This window comes from Physeter macrocephalus, chromosome 18 (assembly GCF_002837175.3).
Source record: "Physeter macrocephalus isolate SW-GA chromosome 18, ASM283717v5, whole genome shotgun sequence".
NCBI classification, from domain to species: Eukaryota; Metazoa; Chordata; class Mammalia; order Artiodactyla; family Physeteridae; genus Physeter; species Physeter macrocephalus.
The window spans coordinates 23,684,925-23,705,653 of NC_041231.1; the positions used below are offsets into that span (position 1 = coordinate 23,684,925).

The window sequence follows — 20,729 nt, forward strand, 5'->3', positions numbered from 1 at the left end:
TTTTCATGAAATAGTCTTCTTGTATTACGGGGCCTGACAAAATGGTTCTCATGTAGTCTGCAAATTAAACACAAGTGCAGTGATTATTTTGAATAGCTAAATTACATTCTAGAAAGCTTGCAGAATTCATAGCATTGTCATTAGGTATCCGCTTGAATACAATTTGTGTAACCTTGGCCAAGACAGCCTGTCATTTTAATGTCAGTGTTTTATCTGAACAAGACATCATCCTTTCAGTTACAGCGTGCAGGTTCCTTGCAGAGATGCCCGTGCAGAAACGTGTTAACAGTTGCAAATATGAAATGCTATCAAGTTCATCACTGTAGCTGTTTGTCACTGAAATGTCATGGAAAGCGGCTTTTAATGGCATCGCACATAATATGAAAGAATTGAGACATCTGTGTGCTGGGTGAACAAGGAAGGCTGAAAGGCATCCGAGGAGGGGTCTGTGTTGAAGTTCGGGAGATGCCTTCAAGGTTCTGTCCACAAGACGCAGCGTTCACTGATTGTTCTTAAAATCACTGCCCACGGAGGAAGGGGATCATATTAGCCCCAGCCGGGAAAATACTGGCTCCTGTTTGCCGCCTTCCCTAAAACAAAATTCACATTGGCGTTAACGTGCTACACCTCACTATGACCAAAGACTCATTAAGAAACTGAGATCATACTAACCTACCTCCGGGTAGCATTTATTAAGCCCTTACTCCTTGTTCGGTTACCAGACTATCGGGAACACTTGTCAGCGGCCACAGGGTTTTCTTTTATTTTTCTTTATTTAAAATCAATGTGCCTGATAGATTAAATAGGGTTTGTGGCTGCATCCCCTCTGGATAGATGCCCTGCACGTGGGAAATTGGTCGGTCCTGGAAGCAGGCTGATGCCGGTCAGTCCCTGAACCCGGAAGGCTGAGTGCTGCGGGCGTGCAATTTCCTGGCTTCCTATTTATCCTTCGTTAACGTTCCAGGTTCCCGTGTCAGTGGCTATGATGACACCTCAAGTTATCACTCCCCAGCAAATGCAGCAGATCCTCCAGCAACAAGTGCTGAGCCCTCAGCAGCTCCAGGTTCTCCTCCAGCAGCAGCAGGCCCTCATGCTTCAGCAGGTAATGGTCCTTCCTCCTCCCCCAGCATCCCATGGCCCCCGGGGCCCAAACCTCCACTCAGGATTCCCCTCACCTGAGCAGCTCCTTTGCCCGTTGAAGCCTAAGCAGAGCAGGGAGGGTGGGGCAGGACGCAGCCTCGGTCCCTGGGTGATCAGTTGCATTTGCATCCCCGAAAGAGAGGGACCCTGCCAAAGCCACGAGGGTTTGGGCCTGGAGAGTACCCAGTGGACTGAGATTAAGGCCGTAATTGGACTTGGTAGAAATAAGATCTTTTAGGCTTAGGGGGGCTTTGCGCTCCTTTATTTGGAAAGCCAGAGGCTTCTAAATGGTGTGAATCAAAGCAAAATAGGGAGCACGTCAGGAGCAGGTTTAAATGTGACCACTCTTGAAGTCCCCATTTCAACTCAGAAGCTTACAGAATTTTTCTTTTAAACATCAAGGAACGTCTTGGAGTTGGTTAATTGTCAGGTGTAGAGTTGATTTCACCTCTTTTCGTATTTGCCGATGCCGAAGTGAACTTCCGGCTGCCATTGTGCCGTGGGGGCCTCGTCGTCGGACTTGATGGACACCTGAACCAAATAGAGGAGACTCAGGACCATAGGAATGGGAGCTGCTGGGGTGAGGCCGTGGGGACAGGACGCAGAGGAAGCTACCACGCAGTTGACGTAGACACTGAACACGGGTCCCCAGCACCGCCCAAGCCCATCACTTAGCAAGCATGTACGCGATTTGCAGTAGAGATGCACCAGACTCCCTCCGCAAGAGCGCTCTGGTTTTGTTGTCCAATCAAAGGTCGTCCCTTGCCTTCTTTTAATTAGTTTGTGTAGAAAATGGTATGTTCTTCATCAGTTCATTTTGGAGATTACTTTTCAAACAATAATGCCAAGAAGAGTCAGCGTGCGCTGAAATTTATTGTTGGGTTTCAAACTAAAGGTCAGGCCATTACAGATAAAAGGGTGCTATTTTTCAAATCACAGCTTGTATATGGCACCGAAAGGGACAGTGGCTTGGCGCTACTCTCTGTTACTTACCGTCCTCTCTTTCCTTTGTAGCAGCAGCTTCAAGAGTTTTATAAAAAACAACAGGAACAGTTGCAGCTTCAACTTTTACAACAACATGCTGGAAAACAGCCTAAAGAGGTACCGACAATACATATTTTACTTTCAAACCGCAGATCCCAGAGGACTATCTCGTGGCTATTAAACTGTCATTCATCTTTTAAATGATTGCACAACTGAGCTGACTGTATCGGTTCTCAGCCTTCAGACCGAGAGTTATTGTCCTGTTTTCTTGCAGATTTTTCTGGGTTCCATTTGCCGGCTGCCACGTATTTTATAGCACCAGCCCAGGTGTACCTGATGTGGGCCCTGGGAGGAGGGATGGTGGCAGAAACTTTAGGGCTGCTTTTGCAAACTGGTACCACTGAGGTCCGGGATCTACCTGGGAGAGGTGAGGTGCGCTCAGTAAAATTATACTTGGTCGCACACTTGGTTTCCCCCGCTCCCAGCTCAGAGAGCTTGAGTATGTGGTGATGGCCTTTGCCTTTGGAAGAAGAATCTCTTACCGCAAAAGTTAGAGCAAGATTCAAAACACCCCGATCTCTGTTGAACTTCTTCCTGCAAGTTGCATGGATCGTAACTGCTAAAGGCAGGCTTGGATTGTTTGAGATTTCCCGAGAAGAACTCGGGTATCGCAATAGCTTCTATATACACAGTACTTTGTAAGTGCCTGTAGTGATCACATGTGCCCACCACCCAGTTAGGTGACAGTATTCACTCCATAAAAGGGAAGGCCTTCCCAGGGAGGGTTTCTGTCCCACCTTTGATGCAGTTCCATGTGGCTGAGGCTCAGTCAGATGGTGGGGGAGTATCTCTGGGCATGTACGCATTATCGTCACATCTCTCTGCCCATTCCAAAGTTATCCGATGTAACTTATCTCCTCGTGTTTTCACGGCGGACTGAAATTCTTTCCAGTTGAGTGTTCTCCTTGGAATGACGATTCAGAGTTTGATACACAGCCCCGAATCCCGCTGAGCAGCTTCTCTGCTGACCCAGAGGAGGCAGCCGCTTCCTTGAGTTTACAGGGAGTCCCGCCAGGTGAACCTCCCCATCCCTGTCCCTCGCAGGAGCCCGGATGCTGAGCTCAGGTGCCGGGAGGCGCTCGTTTTACATCCTGGGAATGAGCCAGCCGTTCTCACTTTGCCGGCTCCTCCCTCTGCACAAATTGGGTACATTTTCTGTGCCCTGCCAAGTTTTCATCCTGGAGTCCTGTTTAGCAGCCTGGGTGGAAACCCCTGCAGAGTAGGGGCAGTTTGGGGGTGAAGGGGAGGAGGCGTTTTAATGAAACTGCTGACACCACCTTAAGTACGGTGGCGCGCTACCGGGTGCTGCTATAATAAAAAAGGGAACAGATTAAAAAGTGTCTAAAATGTAAATCTAAAGGACTAACAGTAATTAAAATGGAAATGGCACAGGGAGGGAAGGCATGTAATTGTGAGATATCACTGTGCAGGAGGCTCTCAGCTTTGTTTTGCTGGCTGTTTTTCTAATTCAGTGGGGCTTACTCATCAGTGGCAGTTCAATGCGCGTTAATGACTCTGGGATTGCAGGCATCGCTCTGGACAAAGAAATGATTATTGTGCGGTCAAAAGAAGTTCAAAGACAAGAAGGGAATTTCAGTTTTTTCCTTAGAGATCCACATTCAAGAGCATATAAATTAAGCCAAATGTTAAAAACCACAGTCTGAAAGCTGACTTCAAAGTCACAACTCTCTAATTAATGAACTGCAAGCTTCAGTTTGGACAAGTTGTGGTTTGATGCGCCCATAAATCAACATGACAGGCCTGTTTCACAGTCTCAGACAGTGCTCGTCACTGAGTCACATCAGATGTAAACACAGCAGAAAAAAGAAGGGATATGAAGGAGGTGCAATTGATCAACAGAATTGGTAAAAACCCACTTTTGAAGCACATTATGCATGATCACAGGAAATGGTTACAGCCTCAAGAGGTTTCCCCTTCTGCTGTTGCTTTTTTGAATCAGATTTCTAACAGCCTTCAAAAGGGAGAATAAGAATTATGGAGTTTCTCCCCTGTGGCTCGCAGGCAATAACCCCCTGTTGTTATTTTGTGCTTCTTTCTTTTCAAAGGCATCAAAATTTAGTTTTTTAAAGATCTTTAACTCTATATTTGAAGACAAACAAAAAAGGGCCGCACTGTCATTCTTATCAGTTACCAGAGATTGTGTTTTTCCTTTCTGTTGCCACTTCTTATTAACCTCTTATTTGGTCTGTTAGACATAGTTTGGAATGCAGGGTCTGCACGCTGGGAGAACATGAAAGTTCAGATGAGCTCAGAGGGCACATAAAGAAATATGAAGCCGAAAGTTACACAGCAGAAGGAAGGATAAAAGTTAACTCTCCCAAATTGCTGCTGTCAGAAAGGGGGCATCTCGGGCACACAAAGACGATGGTGGTGTCAGAATTTGGGAAGGGAGGTTCCGGGGAGAAAGGGGAAGAGTTTTTATCTGAACCAGGGGAAGGTGGTTACACTGCAGTAGCATTTGGCATCTCCGGGACACTGCGTTTGTTGTGTCACCCTCTGCCGTCCATTTCGAAAGGCAAAGATGATGTTGCCTTCACATCCTGAAGGGTGGGTAGACCCAGACCCGCGGGCATGTCTCCTTGGATTCTAGCGGTGTGTTCACAGTGCCACTGGATGTGGCCGAGACCTGTTGTAACGATGAGGAGAGCCCTATTTCCCAAAGGTAAGGGGGGAGCCTCCTGAAATTACCATGCAGGTGGTGGGCCTTTTGTGCTACCATGAAATAGAGTCACATGGTAGCAATTTCATGATGTGGACTGGTGGTTAGGATTTTAACAAGGTTTGAACTCGGATGTTGACAGATGGAACAAGTATATTAATTTACTGAATCCCCAGTCATTAGTGGCTCATAATTTTGAATCGTCAGCCCTCCCCCTCCCCCGCCCTTTCCCCTCTTTTGATCGCCTCTGCAGTAAGACACTTGATCCTGGGCCAGAACAACGTACTTTAGTCTCTCTCTTTTTTTTTTTTTTTTTTTCCCTAAAGTTGCCTTGAGAAAGTCAGGCCCCACTTTGAGTTTAGACCTAAGACCTTCCTTGGGAGATGGGTGCTCTGTAGCCCCAGTACAGCTAGGATTTAGGTGACGGCTCACGACTATTTGACGGGACGGGTGTGGAAAAGAGAAGGCAGAGTTGATTTTAAGTCGAGCCACGCAAAAAGATCCCATCCTGTGTGGGTGAGGTAGGCTAAGTTGATTGTTTTAAAAGGGCCGTTTGTCCTGGGCAGTTATGACAGTTTATGTTAGGCAGTAGGCAGGAGCCGAAGAAAGGAAAACAGACCTTTGACTGCAGCGCCAGGGAGGGGATTCGAAATGCAAGGTTTATCAGGGCATTTTAGCGTTTTAACACCGACTACTGACCTGTCCAGGGGACTGCGCGGAGACCTTTTTTGTATGCATTCAATTGTGAGAAGTAAACAAACGGGCTCGTATCCTGTGTTTGGTAACTGGGTGGGGAGCACAGTTTGGCAACCAGTGTTGCTTTTAAATTCTTTCTTTGGACAATGGGCCTTGTATACTTTTATATCCTGACTTTTCAAACGCGGACAGCTCTCATGAGCTTTTCCTAGGGATGGCCACAGAGACAACAGAACAGCCATCAGTCATTTTATATAAATACACAATTTCTAAACATTTCATTTACAGTAAGATGGGAAACACTCTCCCCGAACTCCAGCACCCTCCCTGCCCCATGATTTTCTACCTCAGCAAGAGCGAATTCCCTGATCTTTCATTGTATCAATGTTATTTTTCTTCTCTTCCTTCCCCCACCCGTTTTTGTAAACGTCGTGAATTAATATCTGTTGAAGAAGTGAAAAAATCATTTTGACATGAATATAACTATCATTGGCTCTTACATTAATGTGATAACTTGGGAAGGGGTGAAAACAATTGGGTCATTTTATGCATGCTGTTCTTCAAATGAAAACACTGGCTTTTCATTTAAATTTATTTAAATTTTTGTTGTTAGTGGTATAGAATTTGTTTTTTGGGAGTGAAACGCAATTAACTTTCTCAGTGGCATGGTAGTAAGTCTGAAATTGGTTGCTAATATGAGAATGATGGTTTTTACTGTAAAATAAACTACATGGAGACCAAAAGGAAACCACCATTTTTCTCCTCCTTTGAACTTTACATCAGAAGGTCTTGATATGTATACCATTTTATGGATGTATCAGATCAGGGTCATGTGTTAGGTTAAGTGAATGCAGTTGTTTGTAAAGCGTAGTTATGAGAAGCTCTGTGAAAGAGTTGTATTGTCCTCTTGGTTGTGAACGTCTTTGATGTTTTGAATAATACTCAGAATTAGGAAAACGTATCTTGTTCTTTTCTTAAAAGAACCTTTTTCTTTCTTTCTTTTTTTTTTTTTTTTTTTTTTCTGGCTCCAGAACTCCCTTCCCAAAGAAGGGTTAATTTTCCTTTCATAATTGTTAGCCATAATGTGGCTAAGACCTCCACCTCGATTTGATTCCTAGCAGATTAAGGATATTAGATAATTTCCTTCTATTTATTGTAATACTGCACTGTATTATCTTTCTATCACTCAGATAATTACTGAGGAAATCTACATTAATTTTTTTGGCTGGAGCAAGACCTGCTAAACACAGGAATGATGTATTGATGTTTTACACAACAAAAGTTTTCCTCCTGTCATTGTCCAATCAACAGAAAGATATTTATCATTTCGCAAAGCCCCTTCTTTGCAAGAACAAAGCGGGCAGGGAAGCAGGACCAGCAAGCAGACCTCGGGGTTTCTGAAACTCAAGCCAAGCGAAGGCATCTGAAGCTTCAAGTGTCCTTCATATTAAACACTCACAGCCGAGTACGATGTTGTTTGCTAAATTATGAATGTGTGTAATTAAAATCTAGTGGCTGTTTCTATGAAAGATTTACAATGTTATTTCATCGTTTGTCATGGCTAATTAACAATATTAGATGAAGTTTTTCTTCTTCAAAGGTCTGATTTTTTCTCATTTATTTATGTCAGAAGTGATAAACAGAGTAGTTAAAAGCTTCTCCCCGTGCAGGCGGGATGGAGGCAACTGGTCCCTTCACACCTCAGAGGTTCAGGGTTCAAATCCCTCCAGACCTGGAGTGGTGTATAGCCTGCCTGCTGCTCCTGTGTCTACTTAAAAATTTCAGAGTCTAGAAGTCTACATCTTGGCTAGAAGAACTCAGGCCTTTCAAACCGTAGGAAAAGCTGTCTTGATTGTCAAATTATTTTCCTATGGGAGCCGGCAGCAAAAAGGGCCCACACCCAGCCCCTCGCTTCTCTTCGGAGGTGATGTGTCCTGTCCCTTTGAAAGCAGCCTTGACCCCGAGCCCTCCGCGAAGCTGTAGTGACCGCTCTCAGTCCTGGCTGATGACAGTGTGTCTGCAAATGTCCATACGTTTCACCTTCCCCCAGCAGTGGCCATCTCATTTTTTTTTTTTTTTTTCCTTCCTGATTTCTTCCAGCAACAGCAGGTGGCTACCCAGCAGTTGGCTTTCCAGCAGCAACTTTTACAGATGCAGCAGCTACAGCAGCAACACCTTCTGTCTTTGCAGCGCCAAGGCCTTCTAACAATCCAGCCGGGGCAGCCTGCCCTTCCCCTCCAACCCCTTGCTCAAGGTAAGCGTTGATGGTTACAAAAGGCGCTGCTCTCTCGAGACTGGGGCGGAGGAGGGGGTGGGGTCGTCTTCTTCCAGCTCATCGTGAGGGGGCTCGTCCGTTTAAAACATGCCGATACACACTCAGAGGCAAAGCCGGATCAGGTAACAGTGATGGACCTTTCCAGAAGCCAGAGTGCTCGGTCAGTGCCAAAAGGAAGAGCTAGGGTGATCTGGAGGCTTAGCAGGATCAGAAAGCTGCACGTTCTTAGAGTAAAGAGAAGGCACTGCTGCTCTGACTGAGGGAGCATTTTAATCAGATCTTCTCGCGTTTTCAGTTTGGAATCACAGATGCATTTTCTTGAAGGCTTCTGTTAGTCATTTTAAGATGTGTTGTACATCCTGTAACTTGCTCTGTGTTAAATCGTAGTAATGCTTTAGAAATGCCACTTTTTAATATCTAGGGAGAAATTCAGGTTTCTTTTTCTGTAAACGATTATGATTCATCTCTTGCTGTTACAAAAGCCAAGGTTGTTTTCTGTTGGGTTCTCCCTTTTCTTTCTTTTCGTATTCACCTGACTGTTGGTTTTTGAGCCCGTTGGTTCTGTACCCGTCAGAACAGGCAGCCTGTCCATCTCCAGCTCTCTTTCGAAAACCGGAGCCCTTTGAAAAGGAAACAAGATTTCATGGATTTAAAAAATGTCTTTGGAAGAGCCATTGACATGTTCTTCCAATGGGTGTTGGATGTCAGAAACAAATGAGTACTCTAGCTGTTTTTAGGACATCCTCTGGGTTTGAGCAACTCTAACTTGCATGGGTGTAATGTGATACACAAATGGATTATTCAGAACCAGCAAGAAGGAAAGGCAGGAAGGAAAGAAGAGTCATGCCGTGTTTTGAAATACAATTCCTCCATCCCGTATGGGGTGTGGTAGATTTCATTTACCTCCTCAAGGCCCATGGAAGACTCCGATGTATGTGTATCTGTGCCTTCAAGGCTGGTAGCTAAAGCCTTTGGTATCTTGGATTCAGTTTCGTTATGAAAAGGTTCAAAATATGGAACGTCGTTCTCCCCTCGTGATGCGGAAGGCATGGCCACGTGTTCAGTAACTTTTGGTGTCAGGTGGAGCCGGTGAGGCATGTGTGCGTGGAATCCTGATTCTCCTGAGTCAACCACACCCGACTGCTGTCCCTCCTGGGGTTCTTTGGGTTTTGTTTATGTTTTTAGTGTTGAGACCAGGGCTTTTTCCTCCTTTAACTTCCCTCTTGCCTCCCCTCCCCCTTCTGCCATTACTGCTTATCCGCACAACATATAATCAGCATCTCTGTTGCTGTCAAAATAGAAGATTTGGTAACTGAGCGGTGCCGGGTCGGGGGGGTGGGGAGCACACGTGGGCTGATGCATTTTTGCGCTGGCGAGATGTTATAACGTGCATTAATTTCAACTTTGGGTTTATTGTTGGCAACATCACCGGCTGGGCTGACACACCCGCTGGACTCGGCTTCTGCCTCGCTCATCTTTTCCCACTGCTCCTCTACTGTTAAGTTTGTGCACTAAGGTTCATTGTTACAGTACATCAGTTAAGCTGTCCAAAAGAGGGCAATTGGGCAGTGACAAGACAAGCTCATGTGTAATGTGAAAGAAATGAATGTGGTGATGCATGAAGTGTAATCTCTGCAGTAACATATCAGAGACACCGGTAGGTAATTTACTAGTCATGGCATTGATTGAGATGCTTAGCAGTCTGCTCTAACTCTTAGCCCCCGTGACATTAAGACGACGCATATTTACAGTCTGAGGTGGTGCCTTTGTGTGCGCCCAGGATGCATAAACGTAAATATAGATATTTCTCCCAGTGAAGTGAACCACCAGTGTCATTGCCGTCTCTCTTGGCATCAGGAGGTTGGTTTTGTCTCCCCTAACCCCTCGCCCAAAGTGGCTGGAGAATTCAGTCATGTTGGACTACAACACAATTTTTTTTTTTTAATCGGAGAGATGATGGCTTAAAACTGATGTCATTATGAGGTTTAAATCAACTTTCTGCTCGCTTGAACGTGGTCACCTGGGTATGGAGGTACAAGGACAAGAAAAGGTTGATCAGCTCTGTCTTGGAGCCAGTGATACCTGGGGTTGTAAAATTGAGTTCCGTGAACGGTAATCTGTCAACTGTCCCCGCAACATACATTTTTTAAACCTGTGTCTGCATTTTCTTTTATAATGAAGGGGCCAGTTGTCCTGGAAAAGGAAATGTAGCAAGGCACAGGGTTTAGGTGTTAAATTTGCTGGTGATGCCCCACTTCAGGATATAATCATCGTGCTTATTTTACATACCTGTACGGTCTTGGCTAAGTTGCCTTAAACGTGCATGTAAATATCAAAGTATATGAAGAAACAGAGAGTAATATTTTGAAGGCTCTCCCCCGACCCCGCGCGCGCCACCACCCCCCGCCAGAGGTTTTAGGTTATGAAACGGAAGGACTTCTTTTTTGGATGTTTTTAGGGCTGTTGTAGGGCCTTCTCTCTGTTTCATATTATTAGCGTGTCTGTTTTTCCCTTGGTGTCTTTAATCATCTCATCTTCCTCAGCACCTGTAATCCCATAAAAAAATACACTTTTAAGTATCATTCTGACTTTTTAATTCTTTCAAATGTAAACTATAGCTGGGAGAACATTACATGCCTGCTGAGGTACCTGTTAATGGATTTGTTTAACTTGGTACTGTTATTCCTATCTACCATTTTTTGGAAGAAATGCATGCTTTCTGGACATTTGATGTCCGTTGAGTCTGATGAGTGACTAGCTTACCTTTTATCTGTCACAATTCTATCATGAGATCTCGGCTGTCAAATAACAGCATCCTTTGGTAGATAGTATTCATTGAACTAACAGTTTAACATCGCTAACAAGGTGTAACATTGATGGAGGAGACCAATTTGACTGCTTTTCTGTGAGTCTGATGACAGTGTTCTTCACCGTTATTATCACATGGAAATTTGACCCAGAAGGATGCCTCGTTGTCAGTCAGTGAGTTCCTGTTTTATTTACCGTTTCTCCTTCTGGGCGAGGGAACTGATTTGCTAGCCTATTGGACTAGAAGAAGAGGAGAGCAGCATTAATGTACTCTGTGGGCATAACAAGTGTAACAGGGCATTTCTCTTTGTCTTTATTTGCTGGATAAACAGCTTACTCTCGAAACACCTTCAGAGTTCTGCTTCTGCGAAGGGAAAGCGTTAACACGGTTGTTAGAAACCGTGGTGTGTTCTTCCTTCTTCCGACCTCCCATGCACCTGACCCAGAAATCAATTAGTTTGAGTTGAAAAATAGGTGGCTTGTTCTTTTCATGTGTACTTACTCCCCAGAAAATAAAACTGGGTGTTGACTTGTGTGGCTTCATATCAATGTGCTACCATCCACAGACAAGCCTATTCACTATTGTTTCAGTTGAATAAATAGTGGTCGGAGGGTCAGCCATCTTCGCAGGTAATTGTTGGTGTGCAGACATCAGCGGTGGCCTGTTAGCTATAGACGCTCCCCACATGTCACCTCGCAAGGTGCTGGGAAATAATAGCCCAGATGTGGCAGAACCGGACACGGGATTGTGTGGTGACCTTTCCCTTTGTTTAATTTGCCTCCGAGGTTTAATTTCAGGGGACAAGTAATAATTGAATATGCCTAATAACTAAACGCTCATTTGGGACAAAATCCATCAAAATATAATTGGCATTTGATTCTTATGAAGGAAGAAGAAACCCGACTTGGCTGTCGAGGATGCGTTCGAAGAATATCTGACCACTTAATGTATCATTTGAAGCCTCCTTTGTAATATTTATTAATTGCAGAGACTTGAGCATTTGAACATTTTCGTGGAGAAACGTTCGGAGAGACCAACTGTTTTTGTTAACGCTCCTCTCAGAAAGGCGGGGAAGGTTATTGGTCTGCTGTGCAATAATTTACTCCTCTTTGATATGCAAACGATCCACGGTGAATATAAAAAAATCCTATCAGACTCATTTCACAGTTCTTAACCACTCGGATTCTCTGGAGTCCATCGCCTCATTAGACCAGTGCTCTCCAATGCTAGCATAATTAAAATCTTTAACAGTTTAGCAAAGTAAAGATGTTTGGCTGATCACGTTGAGATGATTATCTATCCATTGTATTCTAAATGACAAAAATAAATTAAATTTAGACCTTGGCATTTTTTATTACGTGTTTCAAATGACTGTAATGCGCACAGCCTTCTTTTTAAATTCAGTACCTTAGGTTTGGTCAGAAACATGCCTGTTTCGGTTACTGCTATATAGTTAGAAAATGGCAGGCTTTCTAGGATAGCTGGGTTCCAGCTGATTGAAACAATGAACTGTGATCCAGACAGACGTCCAGTTCTAACGCGGCATTGCCTTGTGATGTCCAGGGCCTATGATTTCTTCCAGGTTGTCCTCCTAGGTTGTTGTTTTTGTCAGTTGCCATTCAGAATATTTTTCCTCTCTCTGTGTACGCACTAGAACATGCCTTGAGGTGGGATTTGGAAATCCTGGGCTGTAGAGGCATGCAGCCAGAATAAAGGCTGCAGGCCCACAATAGTGAGATTGGCATCCTGATTGTATCTCTTCTTGGGGGAAGAAAAAGCAAGTTGACACTTACTGCCTAAGACCCATGTCCATTCTGACCCCCTCAAAAACAAGAGAACTTTACTGCTCCAAGTGTCTTTCACGTTTTCATTTCATTCTGCAATGGTTCATTAGCATGGATCTAAGAAATGACAGTAATAATAGTGTTACTTGTATAAAAAGTTATACAGTTTTTCAGTAGACACATCCATCAATTAAGCATGTGGTACAAGAAACCAAAATTAATGAGGAAGATAGGTGTGTTAATGAAATAATCATAGTATAATCAATTTGACTGTTGAAAGTTGAAAAGCATTTCAGGAAGACAATATGAATTCATAATTTATGTCTAAAAGTGATTAATAAAAACTGTATTTAATAACAGAGCTATTTGTCATCATTTAAGGCTTAAGCACAAAAATTATTCATTTTGTGGCTCGTGTTGTCATAATAGTATAGTTGAACAAATTTATTTTGAGCCCTTCTTTGTGTCTAAAAATACAGTAACATCTATCTGCATTTTTTTCCCCCCCAGCGATTTAGAAACAACAGTTTGGATGGAGGCATACAGTCTTTGCAAGCAGTAGCTGTGTTTTGAATCCTTTTCACGGGTGTCTTTTATGTGTGATGAGGGCACTTCAGGGGGAGGACACGTTCGTTCCTACCGTATTTGCCTTAGTTGAGAGGGAAGGAAAAAGACGGAGCGCACCAAACCCGCTCCCCCCAACGCTAGGCTTTGTTTACTGACTCTTTGATTTAATTACTGTTTGAAGAGGACGGAATTAGCTGTTAATTGATTTAATTATCCAATTTGTTTGTTTCAGGCATGATTCCAACAGAACTGCAGCAGCTCTGGAAAGAAGTGACAAGTGCTCATACGACAGAAGAAACCACGGGCAACAATCACAGCAGTTTGGATCTGACCACGACATGTGTCTCTTCCTCTGCACCTTCCAAGACCTCCTTAATAATGAACCCACATGCCTCTACCAACGGACAGCTGTCAGTCCACACTCCCAAAAGGGAAAGGTAGGAACGCCCCTCTGAGATGTGTCCAAAGCTGTCTTTCACGCGGAGGGGTGGGTGGCCGGGCCTCGCCATATCTTGGTGATCTCTAATTGGATCCATGTGACTGGAGTGTGCATATAATTACTTCAGAATGTATTCAGTATGGTGTGGGTGTGAAGCATCTAATTCTTGTCACCTTTTCAACATGGAATTAGCACTTATGTAGATCGAACCTGAGCTTAGGAGCTCAGGCAGAGTCTTTTGGTCTCTCATTGGATGGGTTGGATTTCCAGGCTTCCAGGCTTCCTCTTTCTGCCAAGTGCCCGCTCCGTACAAGCTGATTTCCTTGGCTTTAAACAAACGTCTTCTAAGGGAATAGCGTTGTCTGCTGTAGGCTGTGTTGAATCATGGTTTGATAAAAGGTAGAACGCACACTACTCTGCACTACCCTCCTTGAAGGCAGGGAGCCCATCTTTTTCATCATCGTGTCCCCAAAGTACTTGGCCTTTGCTTCTTTTTTTTTTTTTTTTTTTTTTGGTAAACCATCAGTGAAGGTCTGAGGGATGGAGAGATGGAAGGGGTCCCCGTGTATACACACACAAGCATACACAGCCACTTTGTCCTGCTTATGGGACATATGGTAGCATTGACTCCATTTCTGTGTTCCTGTTTGGAAGTTAAGACTTTATATTTTTTAATTGCCCGGAGCTTCACTTGGATGTTAGTTGAAGCTGAGGTTGATTGGGAGATCCAAAATGTTATCATGTGAGAAGGCAGCTCTAAGAAAAGGAAGCTGTGAATCCCTGTTATTATACCTTAGCACGCAGAACTATTAGTTCCACTGTTCAGTGCTTTTCCAAAGTAGAAAATATATATAAAACCTCTTTTTTGGTTTCCTATTTTTAAACTGTTTCCTGTGTATTTCATATGCAGAGTGTCCACCCACAGAAGGAAAGAAACCTCAAAAGTAATAGGTGATAGTAAGTGTCACTGCCATCAGGAAAACCAGATTATTTTGGTTTTTTTAATAAAAGTGACCCAGTGAAAGAACTTTGAATTTTATTTTTCACTTAAGCAGTTACACGTATAATTTCCTGGATTTCTTGAAATGCTGAACCTTAAGAAGCCCGCTGATTTAATTAGATGTGTATCTTTATACCAGCAACATTTTATCCATTTAGAGCTTAGTAAACACAGAAAACAGTCTATGAATGTTTGTGTGTATCACGTTCCAGCGTAAAAACCATGAGAGGTTTCCAGAGATGAAATTATATATGTTTTAGCCAAAACTTGCAACTGTCCTTTTAAAATCACTTTAGAGTTTCTGTGGCAGACACAGAAGGACTAAAAGATGCTTATAATTTATTGGTTGAGAAGAGGTTGAAAAATAGAATGGTGGGCAGTAAGAATTAATTTGGAGCCATTGGACCAAATGTGGCTTCTTTTGTTTCTAGTGAGGATGGATTTCTATGTCTGGGGACCAATCTTAGCTCTCGCTTTATAATCTCTTAGAATGCCTTTGTAATTAAACAAACAAACAAACAGACTAGACTTGCGATAGCGTTTGAAGAAAAGGTTCTAGGCTGTTGTCCTTTGCTCTACTTGCTTTTGGTATCCTGAGGTTGATGCTGTCCATTTACTGCAGAGGGATCGAATTACATCTTTATCCATAGGCAGAGCAGGAGGCCATACGCTGAAAAATGCCAACTGATGCACTTAAGGTATTTGTTGTAATCTTGTCAGCCATTGTGGAGCCTGCACAGATTTCCTGTGACACAGAAAACTCTCCCTGTTTAGATGCACCATGCTCAGTTTCATTCTAAAAGGTTATGTATCTGGAGTCAGGTAGTAGATTAGCAAGGAGGCGAATAGGAGAAGAATAGCCCTTTTCATGTCTTAAGGTGCATTCGAAAGTAAATGGGTCTCAGAGACAGTCTCATTCTAGGAGAATCGGTTTGTTGGATTTCTCGTTTTATGGTCCTTATGTGTCTGTACAAAAGTTGGGCTTAATCTTCATTTATACTACCTACCAGCATTAGAATAAGGATCAGAAAAGTACTTAGATTCCACTGAACCTTAATCTGGATATAAAAACAGGCTGACTTTTCCAACTGTTCATGCAAAGAAGAAGCAACTATGAAATTATATGCTACCGCTTAACCTCTTGGACCTCTCAGTTTCTATTACCTGGGAGGTTCCTAGGCATGGCTGGATTAAAACAGATTCTAGCCAGCACATTTTAACTGAACGTAGCAAATTTGGCAAAGGAGTACCTTAGGTTAAAGATATGTCAAAAACCTACAAACTTAAAAAATTGATCACTAGGAGTTCAATTATTAGTTAGCCAGCTTTGTATATAAGGACTTACAATGAGTGTTTTTACCCTCTGAGGGTTTATTTGAAAATCTCGTGTGATATTACTGTTGAAATAGTGGAAGATGATGGTTAAAAAAAAAAAAAAAAAAAAAAAGCTGTCACTATCGAAATATGTTCTCACTTATACAGTGAGTTGTCATTTGTCTCAGGAGTCCCTTGGAGAAGTTTCATCCCTTACTCACCAAGGGCGTTTGTGAAATGCATCTCTTTCGAAGCTCTCCCTTGATTTCTACGTAATATTTCCCACCACATCCCACCCCACCCCCCGGTGCTCCTGGAGCTGTACCTCAGGTTACCAGCTTTAAGGATTCTTTCTGAAAGGACTTGGGAGTGCTCTATGTAAAAATTCATCGGACCACGGTAATATCGTGAGAGTTTTGGTGTGTTTTTCAAGTTACGAGTCGTCTCCCGATCACGACTGGGCCGCGTGTTTCCACGCCATGCGGAAGACCTCCCCCGCCCCCTTGCGTCCTTCGGGCTCCCGTGAGCAGCCGCCGCGGCAGCAGCTCTGGGGTTTGGTGAGCTGCAGTCTGTTCAGGAGATAAATCATGTGCTTGGCCCGACACTCCTACTCTCCTCTTTAATTTGTCTTACACGAGGAAAATTATAATTAAATCATTCAGGGTAAACCCTTGAGTGTAGAGAAGGGAAAAAAAAAAAAACACACTTTGGTAAAGATTGCCAGTAGAAACCCACCTCCCCGTTGCGCAGGGTAGAGACATGTATCAATATTCAGCTCTGTCAGGGGAGGAGCGGCCCGTGTGATTTGTGAGGCAGTTGCCAGCGCCCGCATCAAGGCTTGTTAAGATCCTGTCCCTGTGCAATCACGGACCTTCCGCGTCATTAGAATTCAGCACTGGCGCCGTGCTTCGTGCTTTGATTTCCTCCCGAGAATTTAATAATGTTTATTGTGGATTTTATATATATATAAAATATATACGTATAATATGTGTATGTTCATTGGCGCGATAAACCTACCTCTGTTGTCAGGGCCTGAGAGCAGCGTGGTGGGAATGAAGTTCAACAGGCAGGAGCTAAAGAGAGCTACAAAGGGAAGCAGGCACATTCATATCTCTTACTATCATTTAATTCCACAGGACCAGGGCGTCATGACTTCTTTGGTAAATAGACAAAACTCCGACCTGGGATACCTGTAAACAGGAAGATACTATCTCGTTTCCGTAACTTGTCTGACTGTCTCGCTTTGGGAAATTCCAAGTTTTGGTGTGGGTAAACAAAATCAACAGCGTGCAAATGAAACATTTATTAAAATGCTAAATTTAGTAAAGCCCTTTGAGCTTCTTGGATCAAAGCAGCTATGTAAATACAAATAGCAATTACTACTTAAGTAATTGCCTGAATTAAAATTCTATCACATTTTATTATGGTGCACTAGGGAAAGGGCAGGGAACTCTCATTTAATCCATTTTTTTTCTCTGTGCCAAGCGGCTGGCTAAACTCTTACCTTTGGAGGGATGTCTCATTTTAGCCACGTGACTGCTGGGAAACAACAGGGTTTATTATACCCATTTTACAGGTGAGGAAGTGGAATCATCGAGATTAAATAAGTGACCTGGGGTCACAGAACTTGTTAGTGGCATAGCCGAGATTGAAATTCAAGTCTCTGCTTTATTTCATAAAACAGCACTTAGAGATTCCATTCCATTCAGTATAGAAGTGAATACTTAATTACGATAAATTAAAATCAGTGCTCCTAAAAGAAATTTAAAAAATTCAATTCAACAAAACGTGTGTTGACTTAAAATCCTAGAGTTCCCCTCTGTTAAGGTGGATACAGATAGTTCCTAGGCGTCTCACGGAGGGAGGGTGGGTGGAGAGGATTTACAAAATGTAAATCATTTACGGTCTGAAACGGCACATCAAGAACAAAAAAATGGACCCCATGCAGGATTTGCACCCAGGCAGATGCAAAACAAGCCTCTCCCTCCTTTCAGTGTACCCTGACTTTCCTTCCTGCCTTATAAATCTTGCGTTTCCTCATTGAACACATCATCTGGTCTCTATTCTGTTTCAGCTGTCCTTCTGTAGTCCATATCAGAGATAGTCCTTTTTTCTGATCCTCCCCAGCTTTTTGCTTTTAGTTCAACCACCATTAGTAGATGTTTTATAACTTGAATGTGTCTCAGATGCGTAGCTCTTCTAAATATTTGTTCCAAGGTTTTCCTTAAGCATTTGGTGAAAGGTTTCTTTAAACTCTGGAGAGATCCCAGGTTGTGCGGCCTCTTCTTTCTCTGAGGCTGTCATATTCTCAGAATCAGGTGACCCACATTGGGCACCTCTCTCTCTCTCTCTCTCTCTCTCTCTCTCTCTCTCTCTCTCTCAGGCCTAACCTGCCTTCTGTCCCTGCAAGGTACCTTCCTTTTCTTTCTCATTTGTTGACACAGCCCTGTGTATTCCAATTGCTTGCGATTTCCACACTTCCCAGCTGGCAGCTGCCTTCAAATAACCCCTGAAGGTTTTTGCTTGGCTCGTGGACTTTCAGACAGTTTCACTTGATTCACAGTCTCTGTTTTTGATTTGTGGCCTCTTGACATATTGCCGTGGATTTGACTATATAACAATAACATTTGTGTTGACCAGCCCTTCTGTTTTCAAAAGGCAAGGGACTCTGAGTCGTGGACATGCTTGGTGTTTCGTTTCCCTTTCTTTCTTTCTTTTTTTTTTAAACTAAATCCTCTGTTGATGAATAAATATTGGTGCTCTTGGTTTCCTCGCTAACATTCTAGAAGCTTGGTTTCAGAACTCTTCTGGTTACACAAGCATTTAGCTTTTGCATATTTTCATATTCATATTTAGGGCCTCTGGAGCCAGAAATTTAAGTAGTAAGCTCTAGGTCCTGTGACTCTGAATAGGTCTTCCTCATTTCAACCTTTTTTTTTTGTATTTTGAAAATCAGATAATTTCTTTTGTATTTCTGTTGACTCGAAGCACTTGAGCAAACTAGCGACCCCAAATTTTGCCTCCCCGTTAGATTGTTTTGGAGAACCTGCAGTCACGTTGTCCCAAATTGTCCTCAGAATTCTCACTGCTACTTCTTGCCCATATAGGTTGAGGCATTTGCTCTATTACACAGGTCAGCAAATTATGGCCTACCGGCCAAGCCCGGCCCGCTTCTTATTTTGTAAATAAAGTTTTATTGGAACACAGTGAGGCTTATTCATCTACACAAAGTCTATGGCTGCTTTCACACTACAATGGCTGGCTTGCACACCGTTGTAAAGCAATTATACTCCATTAGAGTTGTTAAAAAACAAACAAACAAACAACGGCTGGCTTGAGTAGTCACAGCAGAAAGCATATAGCCCACCAAGAGTAAAACATTTACCATCTGGCCATTTACAGGAAAAGCTGGCCGACACCAACATTAACCATCAGACCAGTGTTTCCCAGATTGCCTGATGATAATGGCACAGGTATTTGTTAAAATATACCACTTCCTAGGCCTCTCCTGTGAAGATTTGGATTCCATTGGTCTGAGATGGGGTATGGGAATTTTCTATTTGTCATGCCTACCCGAGATTCTTGCTCCTCAAAGGCTGTAGACCAGCAACTTCAGCATCACGTGGGAGCTCGTTAGAAATGCAGAATCTCAGGCCCCACCTTGGATCTACTGAATCAGGGTCTGCATTTTAACCCAGTCCCCGGGGCCTTGACGTGCCCATTCAAGCTTGAGAAGCACTGCAGATTAGCATGCTCAATTGACCTGGGTTTGGGCACTGTTGGAAAGAACAGAGTTTTCCCCCCACATTTTGATGATGCTCCCAGACATGTTCAGTCCACAGAACCAGTGGTTTGCGATTCCGGTGTGAGCCAGCAGGGTACAGGTACTGCTACTGCTGGAAGGAATCAGAAGCCGGCATATGATGGTGATGATCAGGCAGCTAACTTTTATTGAACTATTACTTTGTGCCAGTCACAATGCATAAAGGACTCTACAGAAGCGTTAATCCTGATTTTCCCATTGTATCCTCACGACAACCCTGCGGGGTCCTGTCCTCTCTGTACAGGTAGTGTTGAGCCCAGAGGAAGTTTATAACTTGCATGAGCCATCCAGCTAGTTAGGGACCAGGCAGGGACTGGAACCAGGGTGTCCCCAAGCCTAGAGTCCTTGCAGTGGCTGCCACATTCTGCTGGTTCCCAGATGGGAACCACTCTGCTCATCAGAACCACCTGGACTCCACCCCAGACTCTGGGTTACAGCCTCCAGGGGATAGAGCTTGGGGATCAGAAGCAGACCGTAACCTTCCAAGGTTAGGCCATAATCAGGGAGAAGCCCCACGCGTTTCTCTGCAGCCCGTTCTCCCCGGCCACATCTTTTTGCAAAGAGGGAAGGCAGGGTGCTGCACACAGGTGACGAGAAGTGGAGAATATAGAAAGCAGGCAGGGCGTGTCCCGTCAGGTGTTGTAGGGACAAGAAAGAGACAAGGGTGCGGCCAATTGCAGAGGCCTACGCTCAGGTGCTGCTTTCTGCTCCAAAGCAGACCCTTGGCAGCGTCAACTGTCCTATGGCTATCTGCAAGGGAAGTCGCCTGTTTAGGGCAAAACCGTCCCTGCTTACGTCGGAAAGACGCTCCTGGGGACATATCAACACTTCATGCCCCAAAGTGCTACTGGGTGTTTGGCGATCATCACGTTTAGAAGAGCTGTGATCATTTCCTCTTTCTGCTTGAAACCAGTTGCTTCTGGGTTTTAGAAGTAGAAGGAAAACCTCTCTTAGGGTGGTGTGCCGTGGTGCCGTGTCACCTCCCGTCATTCCACACATTCAGGGAGGGCAAAGGGAGAACACCTTGAAAATACTGCCACATCCTGGGGGATGAATTTATGGATTTTCTTTTTTTTTTTTTTTTTTTTTTTTTTTGCGGTACGCGGGCCTCTCCCTGCCGTGGCCTCTCCCGCCGCGGAGCACCGGCTCCCGTCGCGC

The 20,729-nt window shown here is 43.8% G+C and overlaps 1 protein-coding gene across 13 annotated transcripts in view; it reads left to right on the forward strand.

The window, feature by feature from the left end:
• Positions 1-20,729, forward strand: part of FOXP1 (forkhead box P1) — a 610,819-nt gene that overhangs the window by 515,634 nt on the left and 74,456 nt on the right. For 11 of the 13 annotated variants that reach the window (XR_008615677.1, XM_007105389.4, XM_007105390.4 and 8 more), the window contains 4 exons: positions 965-1,102; positions 2,155-2,241; positions 7,661-7,814; positions 13,228-13,432. Coding sequence is in view for 12 of the 13 variants with exons in the window: in XM_007105389.4 (XP_007105451.1) it covers positions 965-1,102; positions 2,155-2,241; positions 7,661-7,814; positions 13,228-13,432 (584 nt within the window). In the remaining variant the exon portion in view is untranslated. Of the gene's footprint in view, positions 1-964; positions 1,103-2,154; positions 2,242-6,865; positions 7,026-7,660; positions 7,815-13,227; positions 13,433-20,729 lie in introns of those variants that run through there. The other 2 variants (XM_028479452.2, XM_028479458.2) reach the window with 2 other exon arrangements.